The 23,524-nt window shown below is 46.8% G+C and overlaps 3 protein-coding genes across 3 annotated transcripts in view; 1 reads left to right on the top strand and 2 right to left on the bottom strand.

Moving 5' to 3' along the window:
• Positions 1-5,727: 5,727 nt before the first annotated feature.
• On the bottom strand, positions 5,728-6,878 carry LOC308119089 (trace amine-associated receptor 13c-like; the record flags this gene model as incomplete). The annotated part of the gene is made up of 2 exons (XM_080478920.1): positions 5,728-6,550; positions 6,715-6,878. 2 exons carry the CDS (start codon positions 6,876-6,878, stop codon positions 5,728-5,730), a joined length of 987 nt encoding a protein of 328 aa, XP_080335046.1.
• A 7,395-nt stretch (positions 6,879-14,273) lies between these two features.
• ndufa10 (NADH:ubiquinone oxidoreductase subunit A10) lies at positions 14,274-22,630 on the bottom strand. Its single transcript, XM_080478579.1, has 11 exons — positions 22,257-22,630; positions 21,021-21,218; positions 19,763-19,931; positions 19,105-19,320; positions 18,049-18,135; positions 17,706-17,827; positions 17,496-17,575; positions 16,613-16,661; positions 16,195-16,280; positions 16,009-16,117; positions 14,274-14,455 (listed from the first exon to the last, which is right to left on the bottom strand). Exons 1-11 carry the CDS (start codon positions 22,395-22,397, stop codon positions 14,387-14,389), a joined length of 1,326 nt encoding a protein of 441 aa, XP_080334705.1. The 5' UTR covers positions 22,398-22,630; the 3' UTR covers positions 14,274-14,386.
• Positions 22,470-23,524, top strand: part of tgfbr2l (transforming growth factor beta receptor-like) — a gene marked incomplete at its 3' end in the record, with an annotated part of 18,064 nt that continues 17,009 nt past the window's right edge. Inside the window, exon 1 of the mRNA XM_080478919.1 lies at positions 22,470-22,584. Within this exon, the coding sequence (XP_080335045.1) occupies positions 22,482-22,584 (103 nt within the window). The 5' untranslated portion in view covers positions 22,470-22,481. The remainder of the gene's footprint in view (positions 22,585-23,524) is intronic.

The following is a 23,524-nucleotide window of genomic DNA, read 5'->3' as shown; positions in this document are numbered from 1 at the left end:
CATGAAAATACTACCTGCTGCTCAAAGACAGAAATAAGTGATAAAACGTGGTGACGGTTCCTGCAGGAGATTATTAGTTCTGAAGAAGACTCCTGAGAGGAAGACTCTTCTTCCTCTTCTTCTTTCTGTTCCGTGTCTTTTCTTGTTTTCATGTAAACAACTACTACATTTTCAGTATTTTTTAAAAAAGTAGGAAACGTGTTTTATCATTATTTCCTGACACTGGTGTAAATGGAAGTGCTGCTCGGGGTCGTGACCGCGTGTCCAGGAGGTGGAAACCTTTAGGTTGTCTGTTTCTATGACAACGGTGTTCGGAGTCACCGAGACTTTCTGGAAACATCTCCCAATGTGCAACTTTTTGAAAGCACTCCGTCTCCTTGGAAACGGGGATGAAATGTATCTTGTTAAAAAAAAAAAAGGGGTTAAATTTGAAAACACTTTGTCTCCGTCTCCTTGGAAACGGGGCAGTATTTCTAACACGCCACAGTTTTCTGGTTTATACCAAATCCTCCTTAAAGTCACTTAAAGTCCAGATGACTGACAGGCAGTAAAACGTTTTAGTAGAAGAACTAGAGTTTAGTGTGTAAAGATCAACAAGCTGGTTTGAATCCTGAAGAGAAGAATCAGCTTCTTTGTGTCAAACGGCTGATTTCAGGTCGGCTCAACAAAATGAGGTGTGGAGTTCCTCATGGCTCCATCCTGGGCCCACTTCTGTTTAACCCCCCCGCTGCCACTGCCTCGGGTCGGACATGAGAACCGGAGGGGATGACTGTGGTTGGTAGGCAGGACACTGAGGTGAGATGAGAGATGAGAACAGGAGGGGATGACTGTGGTTGGTAGGCAGGACACTGAGGTGAGATGAGAGATGAGAACAGGAGGGGATGACTGTGGTTGGTAGGCAGGACACTGAGGTGAGATGAGAGATGAGAGATGAGAACCGGAGGGGATGACTCTGGTTGGTAGGCAGGACACTGAGGTGAGATGAGAGATGAGAACCGGAGGGGATGACTGTGGTTGGTAGGCAGGACACTGAGGTGAGATGAGAACAGGAGGGGATGACTGTGGTTGGTAGGCGGGACACTGAGGTGAGATGAGAGATGAGAACCGGAGGGGATGACTGTGGTTGGTAGGCAGGACACTGAGGTGAGATGAGAACAGGAGGGGATGACTGTGGTTGGTAGGCGGGACACTGAGGTGAGATGAGAGATGAGAACCGGAGGGGATGACTGTGGTTGGTAGGCAGGACACTGAGGTGAGATGAGAGATGAGAACCGGAGGGGATGACTCTGGTTGGTAGGCAGGACACTGAGGTGAGATGAGAACAGGAGGGGATGACTGTGGTTGGTAGGCAGGACACTGAGGTGAGATGAGAGATGAGAACCGGAGGGGATGACTCTGGTTGGTAGGCAGGACACTGAGGTGAGATGAGAGATGAGAACCGGAGGGGATGACTCTGGTTGGTAGGCGGGACACTGAGGTGAGATGAGAGATGAGAACAGGAGGGGATGACTCTGGTTGGTAGGCAGGACACTGAGGTGAGATGAGAGATGAGAACAGGAGGGGATGACGGTGGTTGGTAGGCGGGACACTGAGTTGAGATGAGAGATGAGAACCGGAGGGGATGACTGTGGTTGGTAGGCAGGACACTGAGGTGAGATGAGAGATGAGAACCGGAGGGGATGACTGTGGTTGGTAGGCAGGACACTGAGGTGAGATGAGAGATGAGAACAGGAGGGGATGACTGTGGTTGGTAGGCAGGACACTGAGGTGAGATGAGAGATGAGAACCGGAGGGGATGACTCTGGTTGGTAGGCGGGACACTGAGGTGAGATGAGAGATGAGAACAGGAGGGGATGACTCTGGTTGGTAGGCAGGACACTGAGGTGAGATGAGAGATGAGAACAGGAGGGGATGACGGTGGTTGGTAGGCGGGACACTGAGTTGAGATGAGAGATGAGAACAGGAGGGGATGACTCTGGTTGGTAGGCAGGACACTGAGGTGAGATGAGAGATGAGAACCGGAGGGGATGACTGTGGTTGGTAGGCGGGACACTGAGGTGAGATGAGAGATGAGAACAGGAGGGGAGGACTGTGGTTGGTAGGCGGGACACTGAGGTGAGATGAGAGATGAGAACCCGAGGGGATGACTGTGGTTGGTAGGCAGGACACTGAGGTGAGATGAGAGATGAGAACAGGAGGGGATGACTGTGGTTGGTAGGCAGGACACTGAGGTGAGATGAGAGATGAGAACAGGAGGGGATGACTGTGGTTGGTAGGCAGGACACTGAGGTGAGATGAGAGATGAGAACCGGAGGGGATGACTGTGGTTGGTAGGCAGGACACTGAGGTGAGATGAGAGATGAGAACCGGAGGGGATGACTGTGGTTGGTAGGCAGGACACTGAGGTGAGATGAGAGATGAGAACAGGAGGGGATGACTGTGGTTGGTAGGCAGGACACTGAGGTGAGATGAGAGATGAGAACAGGAGGGGATGACTGTGGTTGGTAGGCAGGACACTGAGGTGAGATGAGAGATGAGAACAGGAGGGGATGACTGTGGTTGGTAGGCAGGACACTGAGGTGAGATGAGAGATGAGAACCGGAGGGGATGACTGTGGTTGGTAGGCAGGACACTGAGGTGAGATGATAGATGAGAACAGGAGGGGATGACTGTGGTTGGTAGGCAGGACACTGAGGTGAGATGAGAGATGAGAACAGGAGGGGATGACTGTGGTTGGTAGGCGGGACACTGAGGTGAGATGAGAGATGAGAACCCGAGGGGATGACTGTGGTTGGTAGGCAGGACACTGAGGTGAGATGAGAGATGAGAACAGGAGGGGATGACTGTGGTTGGTAGGCAGGACACTGAGGTGAGATGAGAGATGAGAACCGGAGGGGATGACTCTGGTTGGTAGGCAGGACACTGAGGTGAGATGAGAACAGGAGGGGATGACTGTGGTTGGTAGGCAGGACACTGAGGTGAGATGAGAGATGAGAACCGGAGGGGATGACTCTGGTTGGTAGGCAGGACACTGAGGTGAGATGAGAGATGAGAACCGGAGGGGATGACTCTGGTTGGTAGGCGGGACACTGAGGTGAGATGAGAGATGAGAACAGGAGGGGATGACTCTGGTTGGTAGGCAGGACACTGAGGTGAGATGAGAGATGAGAACAGGAGGGGATGACTCTGGTTGGTAGGCAGGACACTGAGTTGAGATGAGAGATGAGAACAGGAGGGGATGACTCTGGTTGGTAGGCGGGACACTGAGTTGAGATGAGAGATGAGAACCGGAGGGGATGACTGTGGTTGGTAGGCGGGACACTGAGGTGAGATGAGAGATGAGAACAGGAGGGGAGGACTGTGGTTGGTAGGCGGGACACTGAGGTGAGATGAGAGATGAGAACCCGAGGGGATGACTGTGGTTGGTAGGCAGGACACTGAGGTGAGATGAGAGATGAGAACAGGAGGGGATGACTGTGGTTGGTAGGCAGGACACTGAGGTGAGATGAGAGATGAGAACAGGAGGGGATGACTGTGGTTGGTAGGCAGGACACTGAGGTGAGATGAGAGATGAGAACCGGAGGGGATGACTGTGGTTGGTAGGCAGGACACTGAGGTGAGATGAGAACAGGAGGGGATGACTGTGGTTGGTAGGCGGGACACTGAGGTGAGATGAGAGATGAGAACCGGAGGGGATGACTGTGGTTGGTAGGCAGGACACTGAGGTGAGATGAGAACAGGAGGGGATGACTGTGGTTGGTAGGCGGGACACTGAGGTGAGATGAGAGATGAGAACCGGAGGGGATGACTGTGGTTGGTAGGCAGGACACTGAGGTGAGATGAGAGATGAGAACCGGAGGGGATGACTGTGGTTGGTAGGCAGGACACTGAGGTGAGATGAAAGATGAGAACCGGAGGGGATGACTGTGGTTGGTAGGCAGGACACTGAGGTGAGATGAGAACAGGAGGGGATGACTGTGGTTGGTAGGCGGGACACTGAGGTGAGATGAGAGATGAGAACCGGAGGGGATGACTGTGGTTGGTAGGCAGGACACTGAGGTGAGATGAGAGATGAGAACCGGAGGGGATGACTGTGGTTGGTAGGCAGGACACTGAGGTGAGATGAGAGATGAGAACAGGAGGGGATGACTGTGGTTGGTAGGCAGGACACTGAGGTGAGATGAGAGATGAGAACAGGAGGGGATGACTGTGGTTGGTAGGCGGGACACTGAGGTGAGATGAGAGATGAGAACCGGAGGGGATGACTGTGGTTGGTAGGCGGGACACTGAGGTGAGATGAGAACAGGAGGGGATGACTGTGGTTGGTAGGCAGGACACTGAGGTGAGATGAGAGATGAGAAGTTATTGCTCCTTCATCATGTGAGGAGGAAACTCATGTATGTTTTGTGGATTTCTCTGCTTTCTTCCCTCAAAGTCTGATTCTAATACGACCTGCAGCTCCACACACTCACATGAACAGCGTGACGTTCTAACGAGACCAGGGACTCCAGTGGAGGTCCCGTTTCCATGACAACAAACAGAGGATTAAGAACCCTCAAGTTTCTGATGATGATGATGATGATGATGATCCAGCTCCAGCTGGACCGTTGTCATGGAAACCCAGAAGACCAGTGAAGTTTAGATCTGGAGCGGTCGTGGTGTGAACGAGGCCTCAGCCTCTGAAACCTTTGTGAACAGGACTGGTGAACATGAAAGGAACAACGACCAGACGCTTCACTTTGATCTTTTTAATGTCAATCAGTCATTTCAAGCTTTTCTAAAGTGATTCACAGAATTTCACTCGATGAGGCGTCACACATAAAACACGTCAAATCAAAAGGACTGAGACGCCCGAGCCTCCTCCGGATTCATCAAATCACTTTTAATGACCATATTCCCAAATGTTCCTCGGTTCCAAAGTGTGGAAACTGAATATGAAGGATTTTACTTCAATAAGTTTCACTGAACAGTTGATCAACTTAAAGGGGATTAAAAAAAACTAAACTATTTCAGCTTCATGGTACTTTTAAATAACTAATAATAATAAAAATAATATTACTGATGATGATGATGATGATGATGATGATGATGATGATGATGATGATGATGATGATAACATTATCAAGGCTGAGAGATCAGTCATGCAGTACTAATAGTTATGAAAACAGTGAAAGCTGCAGGTTTTTGGAGAAAAAAAGTTTTATTATTCAGGTTGGTGTTTATCAAGAAACTGTTAAAGTTGATTCTACTCTTTGAAATTTGTTTTAAATAGAAATTGCATTAAAATGTTAGGGTATTCTTATTATTGTTCTTATTCTTATTATGTCAAATTGTAAAACAGTGATACTGCCTTATATATCCTTTAAATAAAAATTGCAATAATAAATAATAATAATAACAATAATAATAATAAGAAGAAGAAGAAGAAGAAGAAGAAGAAGAAATGACCAAATCAGGAGCTGGAGCTTCATTCATTGATTCCAGGTTGTTTGCTGACGTGAACATTTTGGATTAAAACACTTTATATCAGTGTAGAAACAGGGGCGGTGATGTTGTGGGTCAGAGGTCAGAGGTCAGAGGTCAGAGGTCAGAGGTCAGAGGCCAGAGGTCAGAGGCCAGAGGCCAGAGGTCAGAGGTCAGAGGTCAGAGGTCAGAGGCCAGAGGTCAGAGGCCAGAGGCCAGAGGTCAGAGGTCAGAGGTCAGAGGCCAGAGGTCAGAGGTCAGAGGTCAGAGGACCTTGACGTCGCGGGATCCTGGTTTCAGGACCTTCAGGGTGACGATGTGCTTGATGGACTTCCTGAACCAGGGGTAGAAGAAGGCGTAGATGACGGGGTTCAGGCAGGAGTTGAAGTGCGCCAGCCAGATCTCGAAGTCTGCGGACGAGGCGTCGACCGACGTCTCCTCGCCGGCCAGCGTCGGGGCGTAGTACGGACAGAAGCAGAACAGGAACACGGCGATGACCAGCCCCAGCGTCCCCGCAGCCTTCATCTCGCTCTTCCTCGCGGCGATGGCCCCGGGGCGCTGCGCCGCCGCCACTATGGCGACCTGCGAGCGCAGGGCCCGGGCCTGAGACACCGCCACCACGAACACCCGCAGGTACAGCACCACGATGACGGCGACGGGCAGGATGAAGCTGAACACCAGGTCCACCAACGCCGCCACGTAGCCGATGACGACCACGCACTCGCCCAGGCAGGAGACGGAGGCGCCCGGGTTCCTCAGGTGGCCGTTCAGCAGCGCCACGCGGTAGAACAGCGAGCCCAGCCAGCTCAGGCACACGCCCGCCCTCGCCGCCCGCTTCGTCGCCCTGGCCGGGTAGCGCAGCGGGTCGCAGATGGCGACGTAGCGGTCCAGTGAGATGAGCACCATGTTTGCGACTGACGCCGAGGTGATGACGTAGTCCGCCACGTAGTACAGCGTGCACACGGCGTCGCCCAGGAACCAGCAGGACTCGATGTACAGGATCTCCACCGGCATCAGGACCACGCCCACCAGCAGGTCGGACGCCGCCAGCGACAGCAGCAGCAGGTTGGTGGGCGTGTGCAGCTGCCTGCAGGGGAGAGCGGCGTCAGTACACACACACACACACACACACACACACACACACACACACACACACACACACACACACACACACACACACACACACACACACACACACACACACACACACACACACACACACACACAGATCAACAGTATGAGCGCCCCTGCCTGAAGTGGGAGATGGAGACGATGACCAGCAGGTTCAGCACCACGGTGACGATGCAGATGGCGGACAGCAGGACGTAGACCAGCATGGCGTCGGCGGGGGGGCGGGTCGGCTTCACACAGGAAGAGTTCAGCTGAGGGAAGCAGAGCTCAGCTGCTTCCATCATCAGAGAGGAGACGCCGCTCAGCTCCCGGCCGCCCGCCGCCCGCCACAAGTCTTAAACCCTCCACGCTGGGGAAGCTCCGCCCACATCGTGTCACGCGTCGCCTGCCGCGCCTCCATCTTGTGTTTCTTCCATCCTACGACATCATGAAGCACTTGATGGTGTTATTTCTTATTTCTCCTCCAGGAAACATCGAGGAAGAGAAATGTGACAGTGGTTAGGCTCTCCACTCACATCCAGAAGTCCCGGGTTCAAATCCCCCCTGTGTGGCGTTTATATGTTTAAACTCGTGAAAGTTTGTCTGGTTTCCTTCAAAGCATGCATGTGAGGTAGAGTCTGCCTTCATCGTCGTCATCATCTTCATCTTCATCACATCATCGTCGTAATCATCATCATCACCTTCATCATCATCATTATCATCTTCGTCATCGTCATCATCATCATCATCACCAGCAGCAGCAAAAACATCATCATCATCATCATCATCATCATCATCATCATCATCATCATCATCATCATCATCACCATCATCATCATCATCTTCTTCTTCTTCTTCTTCTTCTTCTTCTTCTTCTTCTTCTTCTTCTTCTTCTTCTTCTTCTTCTTCATCATCATCATCATGGTCATCATGGTCATCATCATCTTCTTCATCATCATCATCATCATCATCATCATCGCCATCGCCATCGCCATCATCATCATCATCATCATCTTCTTCTTCTTCTTCTTCATCATCATCATCATCATGGTCATCATCACCATCACTATCACCATCATCATCATGGTCATCATCCTCTTCTTCATCATCATCTTCTTCATCATAGTCATCATCACCATCACTATCACCATCATCATCAGCAGCAGAAGCAGCAGCAGCATCATCACGGTCATCGTCATCGTCATCGTCATCGTCATCGTCATCATCGTCATCATCGTCATCATCGTCATCATCGTCATCATCGTCATCGTCATCATCCCAGTTGGGAGATGAAGGCAGCTCCCCGTCTTCACTCTGCTACAGAATCTTGTTATTTTGTTGGTAATAACGTCGTTTCCTTCATATTTGCTTTTAATCAAATCCTGTTTTATTTTTCATCTAGTCGTCTGACTGTAAGAATCTGGTGACTCCAACTGAATTTATAGCTGAAGACAACTTTAACTTTGTTAAAGAATCAGTACGAGTATGAGTGGTACTTGTTCATTCAGAGTACCCATACGAGTACTAATTAAATGCCATCAAGCCTAATTAATACTCCAGACTCAAACGCCATGAACCTCCTCCGTACTCTTTAGCATGTAGCATACAGCATGGCAGGTGTGTGAGCCTGAAACTCATTAGCATGTAGCATGTAGCATCGCTGGTTTGTGAGCCTGAAACTCATTAGCATGTAGCATGTAGCATAGCTGGTGTGTGAGCCTGAAACTCATTAGCATGTAGCATGTAGCATAGCTGGTTTGTGAGCCTGAAACTCATTAGCATGTAGCATGTAGCATCGCTGGTGTGTGAGCCTGAAACTCATTAGCATGTAGCATGTAGCATTGCTGGTTTGTGAGCCTGAAACTCATTAGCAAGTAGCATACAGCATGGCTGGTGTGTGAGCCTGAAACTCTTTAGCATGTAGCATGTAGCGTTGCTGGTGTGTGAGCCTGAAACTGTTTAGCATGTAGCATGTAGCATGTAGCGATGCTGGTGTGTGAGCCTGAAACTCTCTAGCATGTAGCATGTAGCGTCGCTGGTTTGTGAGCCTGAAACTCATTAGCATGTAGCTCAGAGCTAAGGCCCCTGCAGCCTCCAGTCAGAACAAGAAGAAGGTTCTGCTGAAAGAAACTCTTGTTCTTCAGGAGAGTTCATGTTTCGAGAAGAAGCTGTCAAACCCGCTGGCCACGCCCCATCACAACAGACCACGCCCCCTCACAGCAGGCCACGTTCCTTCACGGTAGACCACGCCCATCGCGGCGGTAACGCCCGTCATAGCTGACCACGCCCCCTGGCAGCAGACCACGCCCACCACATCAGACCACGCCCATCACAACAGGCCACGTTCCTTCACGGTAGACCACGCCCACCACATCAGACCACGCCCATCACAACAGGCCACGCCCAACCGCAGCAGGCCACGCCCACCACATCAGACCACGCCCGTTACAACAGACCACGCCCATCGTGGCAGACCACGCCCCCTCCCAGCAGCCACACTTCTGTGAAATGGCGTTTTAACTTTTCCCCTGCAGCTCATTTTTCCCTTCAAACGTTTCCAGAAACACATTTCTCTCAACTGTTTCAGTAAATAAAAGACAAAGTTTGTGTCGAGCCGCCATGTTGGTCGGTTTTAACTGCAGGAGCTCAGTGATGCGTTCAGGGGCATCACGTAAACTCTGTCCCATGCTACATGCTAACGGGCTGCGGGGCTCACGTAGCAGCGAGGCTCCAAGATAAACATGATTAAAAGATGATTGACCGTCAGTTTGGGCAGCGCTGAACTCTGCTGGTGAGGAAGTTGCTGGTGAGGAAGTTGCTGGTGAGGAAGTTACTGGTGATGAAATTGCTGGTGAGGAAGTTACTGGTGAGGAAGTTGCTGGTGAGGAAGTTGCTGGTGATGAAGTTGCTGGTGAGGAAGTTGCTGGTGAGGAAGTTGCTGGTGATGAAGTTGCTGGTGATGAAGTTGCTGGTGAGTAAGTTGCTGGTGATGGAGTTGCTGGTGAGTAAGTTGCTGGTGATGAAGTTGCTGGTGAGGAAGTTGCTGGTGAGGAAGTTGCTGGTGATGAAGTTGCTGGTGAGGAAGTTGCTGGTGATGAAGTTGCTGGTGATGAAGTTGCTGGTGATGAAGTTGCTGGTGAGTAAGTTGCTGGTGATGGAGTTGCTGGTGAGGAAGTTGCTGGTGATGAAGTTGCCAGTGAGGAAGTTGCTGGTGTTGTACAAACTATCTTCTGCCTCTTGATATTTTGTTAAAACATAATTTTCAGTCCATCTTACTTTAGTTGTTCTAATTAAAACTAAAGAATCTAAATAACGACGTCGCTCGTCGTCTCTACCTGCTGACGTTGCCGACGGTTACATCACAAGATACTCGCCGGGTAGTACCGGGGAGCTATTGGAGTACTCCATGCAATATCGGTACCGATACCTGGTATTGATCTAAAGGTCAGACTGAGGTTGAGGTTGGACTAAATGTGAGTTTTACACTACAAATTACTGGCCAAGATTTAAAATCTTAATTTTAGACCTGATGGATCATTTTGCATTTTAGAACCTGATTTTACAGTATAATCTTAAATCTTGAAGTAAAGTTTTCTTGCTGTATGGACGCATACTTTCACCAGTTTTAGGTGTTTTTCTTCTCGTCTGTCGAGTTTCTATCTTATTTTGATCTAAAGCAGTATTAGGATTAGTATTAGCAGGATTAGTTACAGCTAGAATCCACTTCTGACATGTTTTATCACAAATAAAAGAGAGTAACGGGAAACACCGAGGAAAGGATCCAGCCGAGAAGAAAACCGACTGACAGCTCACCGCCGCACCATGGCCGTGGCACGCCGCTTTAAAATAAAATACCCAGAATGCAACAGCTGTAGGAGCTTCCTGGACGTTTCACGTCATTCAAGTCGACTTCATGTTGAGGTTGGAGTCATTTTGTGAGATAATCCTTCGTATCAACATGTTCCTCATCTCCAGGAAGAGAAACGTTAAAGTTTATCATGTCGTTATTTTACTGGAAGAAACTAAATATGTTGATCTACTGGAAGTTGGGTTCTCCACAGCTTAAAGTTTGTTATTCATTCAACACACACACACACACACACACACACACACACACACACACACACACACACACACACACACACACACACACACACACACACACACACACACACACACACACACACACACTCGGGGGAAGTGATCAGCAGACTGATGAGTTTTCACACCTGGTTTCATCAGTCACAGTTTTGTCGTCGGAGGAGTCGGAGACACGAACCAACATCACAACATGATGCAACGCACACACACACACACACACACACACACACACACACACACACACACACACACACACACACACACACACACACACACACACACACACACACACACACACACACACACACCAAAATCTGATGCAACCTGTTAAGTCAAAACACCACAACACAAATGAAAGACTTTGGTTTTCAGTCCAACGTCATCAAACACGAAAAGATAAAAGTTTCCTGACGAAAAGTTGCACCGTGAAAAGTTTAAAAAAATAAAAGGTCTAAGGTCCCGACCACACGACCAAAATCGTCCCCTTTCTCCTCGTCGTTCTTGACAAGCTTCCCGTCACCATGAACACGACTCAACACGATGTAGTACATCTGCCAGGCCTGCAGGTGGCGCTGTAACACTGCCCCACAGAACTCCACCAGAACCAGAGAAGAAACATGGAGCATGAAATGACTAAAGGTACGTCCGGAACGTCCTCCTGACTCCTTAACTATGGACTTTACCTCGAACCCTGGATGACATCACGGGGTTAAGGAAAGGTGTTAGGAGGCTTCCTAAAGGAGGTAAGGAACCATGAGCTGGTCTCCTTTGGTAAAGGAACCATCAGTGGTTCCTAGGCTAAAGGAGGTTCTAAAGGAAACATCAGTGGTTCCTAGGCTAAAGGAGGTTCTAAAGGAAGCATCATTGGTTCCTAGGCTAAAGGAGGTTCTAAAGGAAGCATCAGTGGTTCCTAGGCTAGGAGGTTCTAAAGGAAACATCAGTGGTTCCTAGGCTAAAGGAGGTTCCAAAGGAAGCATCATTGGTTCCTAGGCTAAAGGAGGTTCTAAAGGAAGCATCAGTGGTTCCTAGGCTAGGAGGTTCTAAAGGAAACATCAGTGGTTCCTAGGCTAAAGGAGGTTCTAAAGGAAGCATCATTGGTTCCTAGGCTAAAGGAGGTTCTAAAGGAAGCATCAGTGGTTCCTAGGCTAAAGGAGGTTCCAAAGGAAGCATCATTGGTTCCTAGGCTAAAGGAGGTTCTAAAGGAAGCATCAGTGGTTCCTAGGCTAAAGGAGGTTCTAAAGGAAACATCAGTGGTTCCTAGGCTAAAGGAGGTTCTAAAGGAAGCATCATTGGTTCCTAGGCTAAAGGAGGTTCTAAAGGAAGCATCAGTGGTTCCTAGGCTAGGAGGTTCTAAAGGAAACATCAGTGGTTCCTAGGCTAAAGGAGGTTCCAAAGGAAATATCATTGGTTCCTAGGCTAAAGGAGGTTCTAAAGGAAGCATCAGTGGTTCCTAGGCTAGGAGGTTCTAAAGGAAACATCAGTGGTTCCTAGGCTAAAGGAGGTTCTAAAGGAAGCATCATTGGTTCCTAGGCTAAAGGAGGTTCTAAAGGAAGCATCAGTGGTTCCTAGGCTAAAGGAGGTTCCAAAGGAAGCATCATTGGTTCCTAGGCTAAAGGAGGTTCTAAAGGAAACATCAGTGGTTCCTAGGCTAAAGGAGGTTCTAAAGGAAACATCAGTGGTTCCTAGGCTAAAGGAGGTTCTAAAGGAAGCATCATTGGTTCCTAGGCTAAAGGAGGTTCTAAAGGAAGCATCAGTGGTTCCTAGGCTAAAGGAGGTTCCAAAGGAAGCATCATTGGTTCCTAGGCTAAAGGAGGTTCTAAAGGAAGCATCAGTGGTTCCTAGGCTAGGAGGTTCTAAAGGAAACATCAGTGGTTCCTAGGCTAAAGGAGGTTCCAAAGGAAGCATCATTGGTTCCTAGGCTAAAGGAGGTTCTAAAGGAAGCATCAGTGGTTCCTAGGCTAGGAGGTTCTAAAGGAAACATCAGTGGTTCCTAGGCTAAAGGAGGTTCCAAAGGAAGCATCATTGGTTCCTAGTCTAAAGGAGGTTCTAAAGGAAGCATCAGTGGTTCCTAGGCTAGGAGGTTCTAAAGGAAACATCAGTGGTTCCTAGGCTAAAGGAGGTTCCAAAGGAAGCATCATTGGTTCCTAGGCTAAAGGAGGTTCTAAAGGAAGCATCAGTGGTTCCTAGGCTAGGAGGTTCTAAAGGAAGCATTAGTGGTTCCTAGGCTAAAGGAGGTTCCAAAGGAAGCATCATTGGTTCCTAGGCTAAAGGAGGTTCTAAAGGAAGCATCAGTGGTTCCTAGGCTAAAGGAGGTTCTAAAGGAAGCATCAGTGGTTCCTAGGCTAAAGGAGGTTCTAAAGGAAACATCAGTGGTTCCTAGGCTAAAGGAGGTTCTAAAGGAACCATCAGTGGTTCCTAGGCTAAAGGAGGTTCTAAAGGAAGCAACAAGCCTCCTTTCCTTTGCTTATTGAGGATTCAGACTGTTCTCATCATGGCCGCCACACAGAACCTTCCTGGGTGAAGGGGACGTGGACAGAGGAGGAGACAGGAGGGACGGTTCAGACGTAGTTTAGGAGAAAGTCAAAAAGCAGAAACAGGTTTTCTGTTTTGTGCCACAAGAAGCTTCCGAGTTTGAAGTTTCTCTTTATGGAGATTTTACTTTGGAGAGATTTTACTTTGGAGAGATTTTACTTTGGAGAGATTTTACTTTGGAGGGATTTTACTTTGGAGAGATTTTACTTTGGAGAGATTTTACTTTGGAGGGATTTTACTTTGGAGAGATTTTACTTTGGAGAGATTTTACTTTGGAGAGATTTTACTTTGGAGGGATTTTACTTTGGAGGGATTTTACTTTGGAGAGATTTTACTTTGGAGAGATTTTACTTTGGAGGGATTTTACTTTGGAGAGATTTTACTTTGGAGAGATTTTACTTTGGAGGGATTTTACTTTGGAGAGATTTTACTTTGGAGAGATTTTACTTTGGAGGGATTTTACTTTGGAGAGATTTTACTTTGGAGGGATTTTACTTTGGAGAGATTTTACTTTGGAGAGATTTTACTTTGGAGGGATTTTACTTTGGAGAGATTTTACTTTGGAGAGATTTTACTTTGGAGAGATTTTACTTGCCGTCAGTCTTAATGTTTCTGTGTAGCAGCTGTTGTCATACAGTGACATCTAGTGGTCACAGAGTGTGTACTGATAATATCTTTATATATTTATTTAGAAAAGTCACACGATCAGTAAATTAATAAAAGAAGTGGATCAATAATCTGGAAATTAAAGTGGTTAAGATGCAGTTCAGACGTTAATGAAGACATTTCAGACGTTGGGACGGTCCTCGTGGTTCTGGAGAGGTTCTGATTTAGAGTTTAGAGTCGAAGCAGGAATCAGCTTCTGCTGCTCGTTAAGTTTAATAAAAAAGACGATTGAATTCAAAGTTGAGGACGCGGAGACGAGCGTCCAGCGATTCTAGAGACAGACATGATATGAAGGAACAAAGAGGCTCCGAGTAGAGATAAAGACAAACAAGCTTCTTTACTCCTTAAATCAATAATAATAATAATAATAATAATAATAATAATAATAATAAAGTAAAGAGCCTTTCCACCACAGAGACTGAAGCGTTTCCTTTTCCAGACTTTATTCTTTTTAAACACAAACACATTATTTCTGAAGGACACGTGAAGACGAGCGTTGAGGACGAGGACCAGGTTACTTCAGCCAGATTAGTTTGTCTCCTACGTCGGCGTTGTACCCCGGAGCGTACTTCTTCCCCGGGAGCTGAAACACAAAGTCCAGACTTCAGATAATCTAGAGGAACAGATGGAACCTGCAGCCTCACGTCTGAACTGAACCAGACCGGAACCAAGAATCCAGAAACTCTTTCTAACGAAACGTCCTCCATCTTTACTTCCATCAACAGTCACCACAAACGGTGGTGTTGTTGTTGTTGTTTACAGCCTGTAAAGGACCGTTAGCCCCGCCCCCGATCATAACAACAGTTACTCTCTCTGTAATTCCACTGGGAGCCTGAAGATACTCCTGGAACCCCGACGAGTTCTAGAAGGAATTCTGGAGCACCAAACAAAGAACCCAGATTCTACAGTAAGTTCCATCAGACCCAATGAGAACCCTTCAGCTACTGAACACAGAACCAGAGGACACATTCTACCACACACTCACACTCTGGAACGAATTCTAGAACACACACCCTAGAGCTAATTCCAGAACAAACTCACACGCTGGAACAAAGTCGAGAAGATACACACTTCAGGACAATTCTAGAACCCTCACATTCTAGAATTAATTCTAGAGAAAACTCCCACTCGAACAAATTCTTGATCACATACATTGTAGAACACACTAACATTCTAGAACACATTCTAGAACTCACTCGCAGTCTACAAGAGACATTCTAGAACACAAATTCTATAACTCACACAATCCAGACAATTCTAGAACACACACCCTAGAACTGATTCTAGAACAAACTCCCACCTTGGAAAAAATTCTTGAACACACACATTGTAGAACACACTCACATTCTAGAGCACATTCAAGAACTCACATAATCCAGGACAATTGTAGAACACACACTAGGAAAAAATTCTAGAACACACACACTGACAATTTCTAGAACTCACTCACACTGTAGAACTAATTCTAGAACACACTCATTCTAGAACATTCACATCGTAGAACACACTCACATTCTAGAGCACTTTCTAGAACACCCACATCCTAGAACACATTCCCATTCTAGAACACACTAACAAGACTAGCAGGTCCTAGAAGTAATTCTAGAACACACAATCACCATAAAACTCTAGAACACATTCTAGAACTCACGAGGAATCTGCCGAAATTTTGTTTTCGTAAAATAAACTTTTGCGTCCTGGAGTTTAGTTCTAGGATATTTCAAGACCATCTTAAACCCACACACTCTAGAATCAATCGAAATGCACATGAGACCAAACCAAGAACACATTGTAGAACCGAGATTCTCTGTAGCACACTCCGGAACATTCTAGAATGCAGTTTTACGACAAACTGTAGAACTCACAAATGACCATAAGTCCAGGCGATAGCACCTCGAAGAAATCTAATAATCTAAAGTTGTTGATGTGTGAATATTAAACGAGTTAATCTTTCCATTAAAGTCCAGCAGGTCCGACTCGGCAGCAGCGACCTTTGATCTCGACACTTTGATCTTAAGTTTCTTCCAGATTCTGACTCCTGGTTCTTTCTATGAAATGTTGATTAATAACTGATGAGAACCGTAGAACTGAATGTTTAGTGGAACCGCTGACGGGAGAACCTGCTGGGTTCCGTACCGATCTGTAAGCGTAGTAGGTGGCGTCCCACTCGTGCGCTCCGACGGTGATCTCAGGCAGGAACTTGGGGATGGACGGAAGACTGGCCACCGCCTGCTTGTCCTGCACACTGCGGGAGGACGTGAAGGAAGTGAGACAGATTATCTGGCAGATTATTTTGTGGATTAGAGAATAATCTGGACTCACAGCATCCTCATGTGATGGAAGCTCACGTCGCCAAGCTCCAACCACGGGCCTTTTTCAAACTTCAGGTACTCGATGTCCTCCGCCACCTGCACACATCAGGAGACACGTGAAGACAACACTGCAGGGGGGGACGTCATCCTGCAGGTGGAGACGTCGTCCTGCAGGGGAGGACGTCGTCCTGCAGGTGGAGACGTCGTCCTGCAGGGGAGGACGTCGTCCTGCAGGTGGAGACGTCGTCCTGCAGGGGAGGACGTCGTCCTGCATGGGGGGACGTCGTCCTGCAGGGGAGGACGTCGTCCTGCAGGTGGAGACGTCGTCCTGCAGGGGGGGACGTCATCCTGCAGGTGGAGACGTCGTCCTGCAGGTGGAGACGTCGTCCTGCAGGACAGAGTCTCGGCGGAAAGGAAGACCCTCTCACCTTCTCCACGTCCTGAGTCTCGTCGTACGACAGCAGCTCCGATGTTTCACTAAACACAAACAGCAGGAGGGAGATTTTATTTTGAAACAGTGTCGGGTCACATTGAACTGATGTGAGCGCACAGTACAGCCAGACAGCCTCTACCGCCCCCTGGTGGCAGGCGGAGGAACTGACTGTGAACGCGGCTGCTGGAATAAAACTAATTAGATTTTTAAGGTAAAATAAACACCTGATCACAATGTTTGTCTTCTGGAGGACATGTGGAGACGTGGAGACGTTGACTGTGTTTAACGTGTGTTTAACGGAAATAATCTGATTACTTTCCTCCAGTATTTGTTGTTTCATACTGGAGCTTTCACATGGAGGTTTAGATTTAGCAGTTTTAGATCCACATTTTTTGGGGAATTCGTTTGTTTTGTTTTTACCCCCCCCCCCCTTCTTTTTTTGTGTGTTTTCCCTCTCCTGGAATAAAAAGATGGACTAATAGTTTAATCTTTTCAGTTTGACCATCGTCCCTGTATTCATGTATGTTTTGAGTGGTTTTATCCGTTTTATCCTTTTTAACGTGACGCGACGTGACAGGCCCTGTGTGGGTCTGGGTGTGGGTCTGGGTCTGGGTCTGGGTCTGGGTGTGGGTGTGGGTGTGGGTGTGGGTGTGGGTGTGGGTCTGGGTCTGGGTGTGGGTGTGGGTGTGGGTCTGGGTGTGGGTGTGGGTGTGGGTGTGGGTGTGGGTGTGGGTCTGGGTCTGGGTGTGGGTCTGGGTGTGGGTGTGGGTGTGGGTGTGGGTGTGGGTGTGGGTGTGGGTGTGGGTCTGGGTCTGGGTCTGGGTGTGGGTGTGGGTGTGGGTGTGGGTGTGGGTCTGGGTCTGGGTCTGGACTGTCACCTGATCTGAGGCAGGAAGGTCTTCTTGTAGAGGTCCTCGATGCTCTTCAGGTACGACAGTGGAACATTGTGGAGGTACGACTGTGGATCAGACGTGTTCAAAACTCAACCAATCAACCAATCAATCAATCAATCAATCAACCAATCGATCGTCTGGAGCTGCTTCAGAAGTGAAAGTGAGAAATGAAAAGCTTCTGTCTTCCTGCTCTACCTTGCTGCTCTGCTTCAGCTTCTTCTGCACGTCGTCGGCTGGAACGTCCAGGTAGATCACCAGGTGAGGAGGCAGGAACTCACTGATGCTCAGACCTTTCACCTCATTGTAGTGCGCCACGCCTACACACACACACACACACACACACACACACACACACACACACACACACACACACACACACACACACACACACACACACACACACACACACACACACACACACACACACACACACACACACACACACACACACACACACACACACACACACACACACACACACACACACACACTCAGTATGTGTTCCCAGCAGGTTCCACACGCGGTTCCAGGTACTCACACTCCTTCCTGATGTAGCCCTGCTGGAACATGGCCTCCAGGAAGACCATGTCGCTGAAGGGCGAGCGCTCCAGGATCACACCCTGTCCTGGAAGACATCCGGAGAAAACCTTTACCGAGCCGCTCCGTCAGGGTGGAGCAGGCGGGGGTCAGCCTTTCTGCTCCGTTCAAATACGTCATTAATGCTTAAATATTAAATCCCTATTTCATGGAGGATTCTTTATTCTATATATCAAATGAAAATAAATCAATCATTTGATGACATACCAACATCCTTTTCTAAAACTAGATCACTACAATGACATGTTTCAGTGGTTATCAGGTTTTATTTATACTTTTACTCATTTTATTTCAAGTTGTATTACAGTAGGATTTCTAATATTTCTTGAATTGTAGTGTAACTTTCTCACCACTAGAGGGAGCCCATCAGCCACGGTCTGAAAATGAATGCTCCAGTTTGATAAATGTAACTGTAATCTTTTTAATCGATCATGTGATCGGCTCGCCTGTCAGGATGTTGATTTCTATGTATTATTACTTTTTGTGAAACATCAGATTAAAAAATAAAAATTCACAAGATTTTTCAAACTTACAAGTTAACTTTATTTTCACAATTTGTCTTCTGCAAACTTCAGTTCAGTAAAATGAAAGACAATCACATAAATGACGATTTCTCAATTTAAGGTTTTCTTTGTTGAACTTCTCAGTAAAAATCTAAAAATCTAACAGATTGATAGGAGCAGTGTGAAATAAAACTGACGAGAGTTTAAAACTGACAGATTTAGAAAAACTCTGGATTTACATCCCGGTTCGGGACGACGTGGCGTCTCGTTACACTGCCCCCTACAGGTCTGGCTGCTCATAGCAGCGCTGAGCCAGGTGGAGATGCGGTCCGAGTCAATGTAAACATGAACCTGAGTGACTTTGACCTCCGTTGCCGTGGAAACAGGCATAAAACACTCAGAGTTTTCGGTTTTGACCTGAGACCGTGGCGTGACGAGTTTAACGGTTCTGTCGGACCCCCAGCAGGTCCTCCCACCGTGTCGCCGGTCCGTACCTGTGGTGAGCAGGTGCTCGATGGCGTCCGAGTACTGCAGCAGCCTCATCAGGTACATCCACAGCTGCAGCCGGTAGCTGTTGCCGTCGGCGGCTTTGGGCTCCAGGTAGAACTTCTCCAGGCTGCACATCCCGTTGAAGCTGACGGGCAGCGGCTCCTTCTCACCCGTCATCTTGTCCAGGTAGAAGCTGTCGGGCTCGGGCATGTAGAGCATCCCTAGAGGGGGACGGAGGCTCGTATCACTGCACACACACACACACTGACTCCACCCACACACGCCCAGACTCCACCCACACGCCCAGACTACACCCACACACACTGACTCCACCCAGATCTCGGCCACACGTCCAGACTCCACCCACACACACTGACTCCACACACACACTGACTCCACACACACACACACACTGACTCCACACACACGCCCAGACTCCACACACAAACACTGACTCCACCCAGATCTCGGCCACACACCCAGACTCCACCCACACGCCCAGCCTCCGCCCACACGCCCAGACTCCACCCACACGTCCAGACTCCGCCCACACGTCCAGACTCCGCCCACACTCCGATCACACACCCAGACTCCACCCACACGTCCAGACTCCACCCACACGCCCAGACCCCGCCCAGACCCCGCCCAGACGCCGGTCTTTACCCAGCTTGTCAGCCAGTTTCTCAGCCAGGGCTCCCTTCCCTGACGCCAGGTTTCCGTCCACCGAGATGATTTTGCTGTAATGATTCAGTCGCGGCGTCGTCCTCTCGCCCAGAATGTAGGACCACCAGCCGTACTGCAGCCGCCTCGCCGAGCTGCTGTGAACGCCGGCCTGCAGGACAACAAAACTGGTCTGACTGGTCCGGTCCGGTCCAGACTGACCGGGTCCGGTCCAGGCCAGTGTGTGGGGGTCTGAATCAGGTCTGACATGGAGGCTTCAGGTCTGATCCAATCCTTTGTCCAGGATCCTGGTTTTTAATGGGTTCATGAGACTTCAGTTTGTTGGTTCAAGACGTGGATCCGGTCCTGACCTCTGGTTCACACTGAATTCACACGTGTCCAGTTCACATCTGTCCCATCTACTGCTGACCACCTCACACCTTTATGTACAGACCATCATTTTTATTTCTAAATTTAATTCTATATATCACTTGTATTTTTATTATTGCTCGGTGTTTGCGTGCCACCGTTAGATTATTAGCTTTTATAGTTTTTAAATTATGCAGCGTTCAGTGTGGGCATTTCATTGTTCAGGGAAACACGATTGTTTACTGAACACGTGACAACAAACACTTTGAATCTTGAATAAACTGAGTTTATAATCTACCAAGAGTCTAACGTGGTCTCGGACCAGGATCGGGTCTGTCTGGTCGGTTTTGATCCAGACTTGGTGTATTGATAAGATGATAGATTCTAATCAATCAAGTTTGGTTTGGATTCCGTTTGAGGGCTTTACCTGGTCTGGCACAGATTATTTATTAATTAATATCAGGTGATTGCTAATCCGGAATTACTTTGATGTAGTCTTTTGTTTGGTGTTTATTAACAGGTATTTCAAATAGAGAGCAAAGTCTGGCGATGTTTTGAAGACATTCTGTCTTTTGAGGTCTGTCGGTGTAAATTTATAAGGTTTTAATCAGATTAATAATCCGATCTGGTTTAGATCTGCGGGTTTTGGGATCATTATAGGGTCTGCGGTGGTTTCATGTCAACAAGCAGCGACCAATCTGGAGCAAAACATGTATAATCAACATGCTTACACCTTTAAAATGTGATAAAATAACTCCAGATTACGGTTTTGTTCGTCATATAGCTGTCACTGTGAGGTTAGCTCTGCGGCTAACGGTTAGCACGTCCTTAGCGGAGGCGCGCCGTCGATCGGAACCAGAACCCGGACCCGGACCGTCCCTGCTGCCCTCACCTTCTGGACCAGACGCCCCGCTCCCAGAGACGTCGCTCCGGGCGGCACGAGCCGGCGGAAGACCCGCAGAGACATGACCGAGTGTCCTCCAAACAACCCCCGGGAAGACTGACTCCGGCAGTCCGTGCACAGGCTGACGTGAGGGACCTGGTCGCACGTATAGTGCGTCATCACGTAGGCAGCCTGTCCACAGCGTGCCTGATTAAAATAAAACAAAAACAAAAGGTAAATCTTTCAGTTTTAGGAAAACTAACTTCCATACGTTGTTTTTTTTCGATCATTATTAATTTCTGATGTGTGTAATGTTAACACCCGCCAGTTTAAAGATGAAATTATATTTTATGAAGCAAAACAAACAGAACTTCTAAAAGAAAAAGAAATCCTGAAAAAACCTTTTACATAGATAGATAGATAGATAGATAGATAGATAGATAGATAGATAGATAGATAGATAGATAGATAGATAGATAGATAGATAGATAGATAGATAGATGAGAACCAATGTAAAATAAAAATGGATTTAGTTGTTTTAAATTCTTTATCTATTTAATTGTTTTTTTAAATAAAATTATTTATTGAGAATATGTTATTATTATATATATAATATATAGTTGTAATACAATATTAGTTGATTTATTAATAAAAAATAAAAAAAATTATTCAAGAGTCATTTGTAAAATGTAAAACATAAAGATTTATTTCAAAAAAAAATTATATAAATATTGAGAAAATATTTATTTGACCTGCTAGAAATATTTTTTCTTTTTTTTAAAAAGTGGTGTCATCAAGAAATAGTTAGATATATTGAGAGTTTTGTTGATTTCTTTCTGCATTAATTATCAATTATTAATGATTAATGATTTTCTAATTGTGTTACTTATTAATTATCAGCGTTCATAGATCATGTTTTGTTTTTATACCAAGAGGAAAAGTTTAAATATGATCAAACTGATACGTATTTCTTGAGTACTTTTTGAGCACGTTTGGATAACTTGTGCAGTACCTTTTGGAACTTTTTGGGAATACTTTTCGAGTACTTTAGGAAAGCTACTGCTGGAGTATTTGCGGGGTGCTTTTTGGAGTACATAGTGGCACCACATCTAGTATTTCTGTGGTATTTTGTGAAGTAACATGGAGTACTTTCTGCTGGGCAATTTGGAGTACTCTTTGGAGTCCTTAGTGGAGTATTTCTGCGATATTTTCTGTTGTGCTTTTGTAGTATATGTATATGAGTACCTTTGAATACCATTTGAAGACTATTCCTAGTACTTTTACACTACATTTGTCGTACTCTCTCGCGGTGCCGTGTGGAGTAACGCGCAGCAGCGGGTCGCAGCAGCTGGAGGCGGAGCTCCACCACATCTGGATGAAAAACATCTGGAGCGTTCCTCTCCATGCAGACACCGAGCGGCCGCGGCAGCAGTGACCGAGCAGCGCCGCCTCTCCCCGGTTGACCCGCAGATGATGACTCGGAGCCGGACGCTGTGGAGCGGAGCCCCGGCCCCCCCGGTCCTCCTCCGGGTCCCCCCGGTCCTCCCGGTCCTCCTGCTGCTCCTCTCCGCCGGTGAGTGCCGCCGCCGCCGCCGCTCCCCGGGATCTTCTCCTTCTGTCCGGGCCGCCTGAGGGGGGGGGGGGGGGGGGGGTGTACAGACAATAACTACTTTAATAACTGTTAAAGTCACAGCCCCACTCCTTTAGCAATATGGGACGACTTGTAGTAATCAGATTACTCTGGGACGACAGGCTTAAGAGTAAACAGTGAAAGTTTTCAGTATCCAGTTTATTTGGTAACTTTACTCGAGTACTTTTTACCTAATGCAGTCAAAGTTGATCAGCTCAAGACTGTTTCAGTGTCAGGAGTACAAATACTCAAGTATTACTTCAAAGGTGCTTAAAGTATCAAAGGAATAAAGTGTTTTTTTCAGTACTAGTCAAATATTTCAAGTATGGTATTGTTAAAGTACTCAAGTATTCTTTATGTGGATTAGAGGTATAGTATCATTATACAGATATAGTGTGATATTTTAAAAGTAAACTTTGAGTACGTTTTATGTAAAGTACTCACTTTACATAAAATACATAAAGTTCACAAGTACCTTTTAAAGCAAAGTAATTCGATTATTGTGTCATAGTATTATTATTATTATTATTATTATTATTATTATTATTATTATTATTATTATTATTATTGTTGTTGTTGTAAAATAATTATATTTGAAAATATTTCTATGACTTTTAGTTCTTCCTATTCAAAATAATACTAATATTTGTTGAATTGTGTTCATTTTCTCATTCTAAATACACACTTGTTAAGAAGTATTTTTTAACGACACCTGTCATTTAAAAAAGAACCCTTAACATAAACACTAATATTTATGTAATAGTTCGTTTCAATATTTTGTTTTTTATTTCAATTCACATTAACAGAATACAAACAATGTGGTACAACCCAGTATTTTTCAGCAGCCGCTTTACTACTTAACATTGATCTTCAGATATCACGT

The sequence above is a fragment of the Lipophrys pholis genome (genome assembly GCF_963383615.2).
Source record: "Lipophrys pholis genome assembly, chromosome: 13".
Classification (NCBI taxonomy): Eukaryota; Metazoa; Chordata; class Actinopteri; order Blenniiformes; family Blenniidae; genus Lipophrys; species Lipophrys pholis.
Note: the sequence above shows the minus strand (reverse complement) of the source record. Positions and strands in the feature narration are given on the sequence as shown.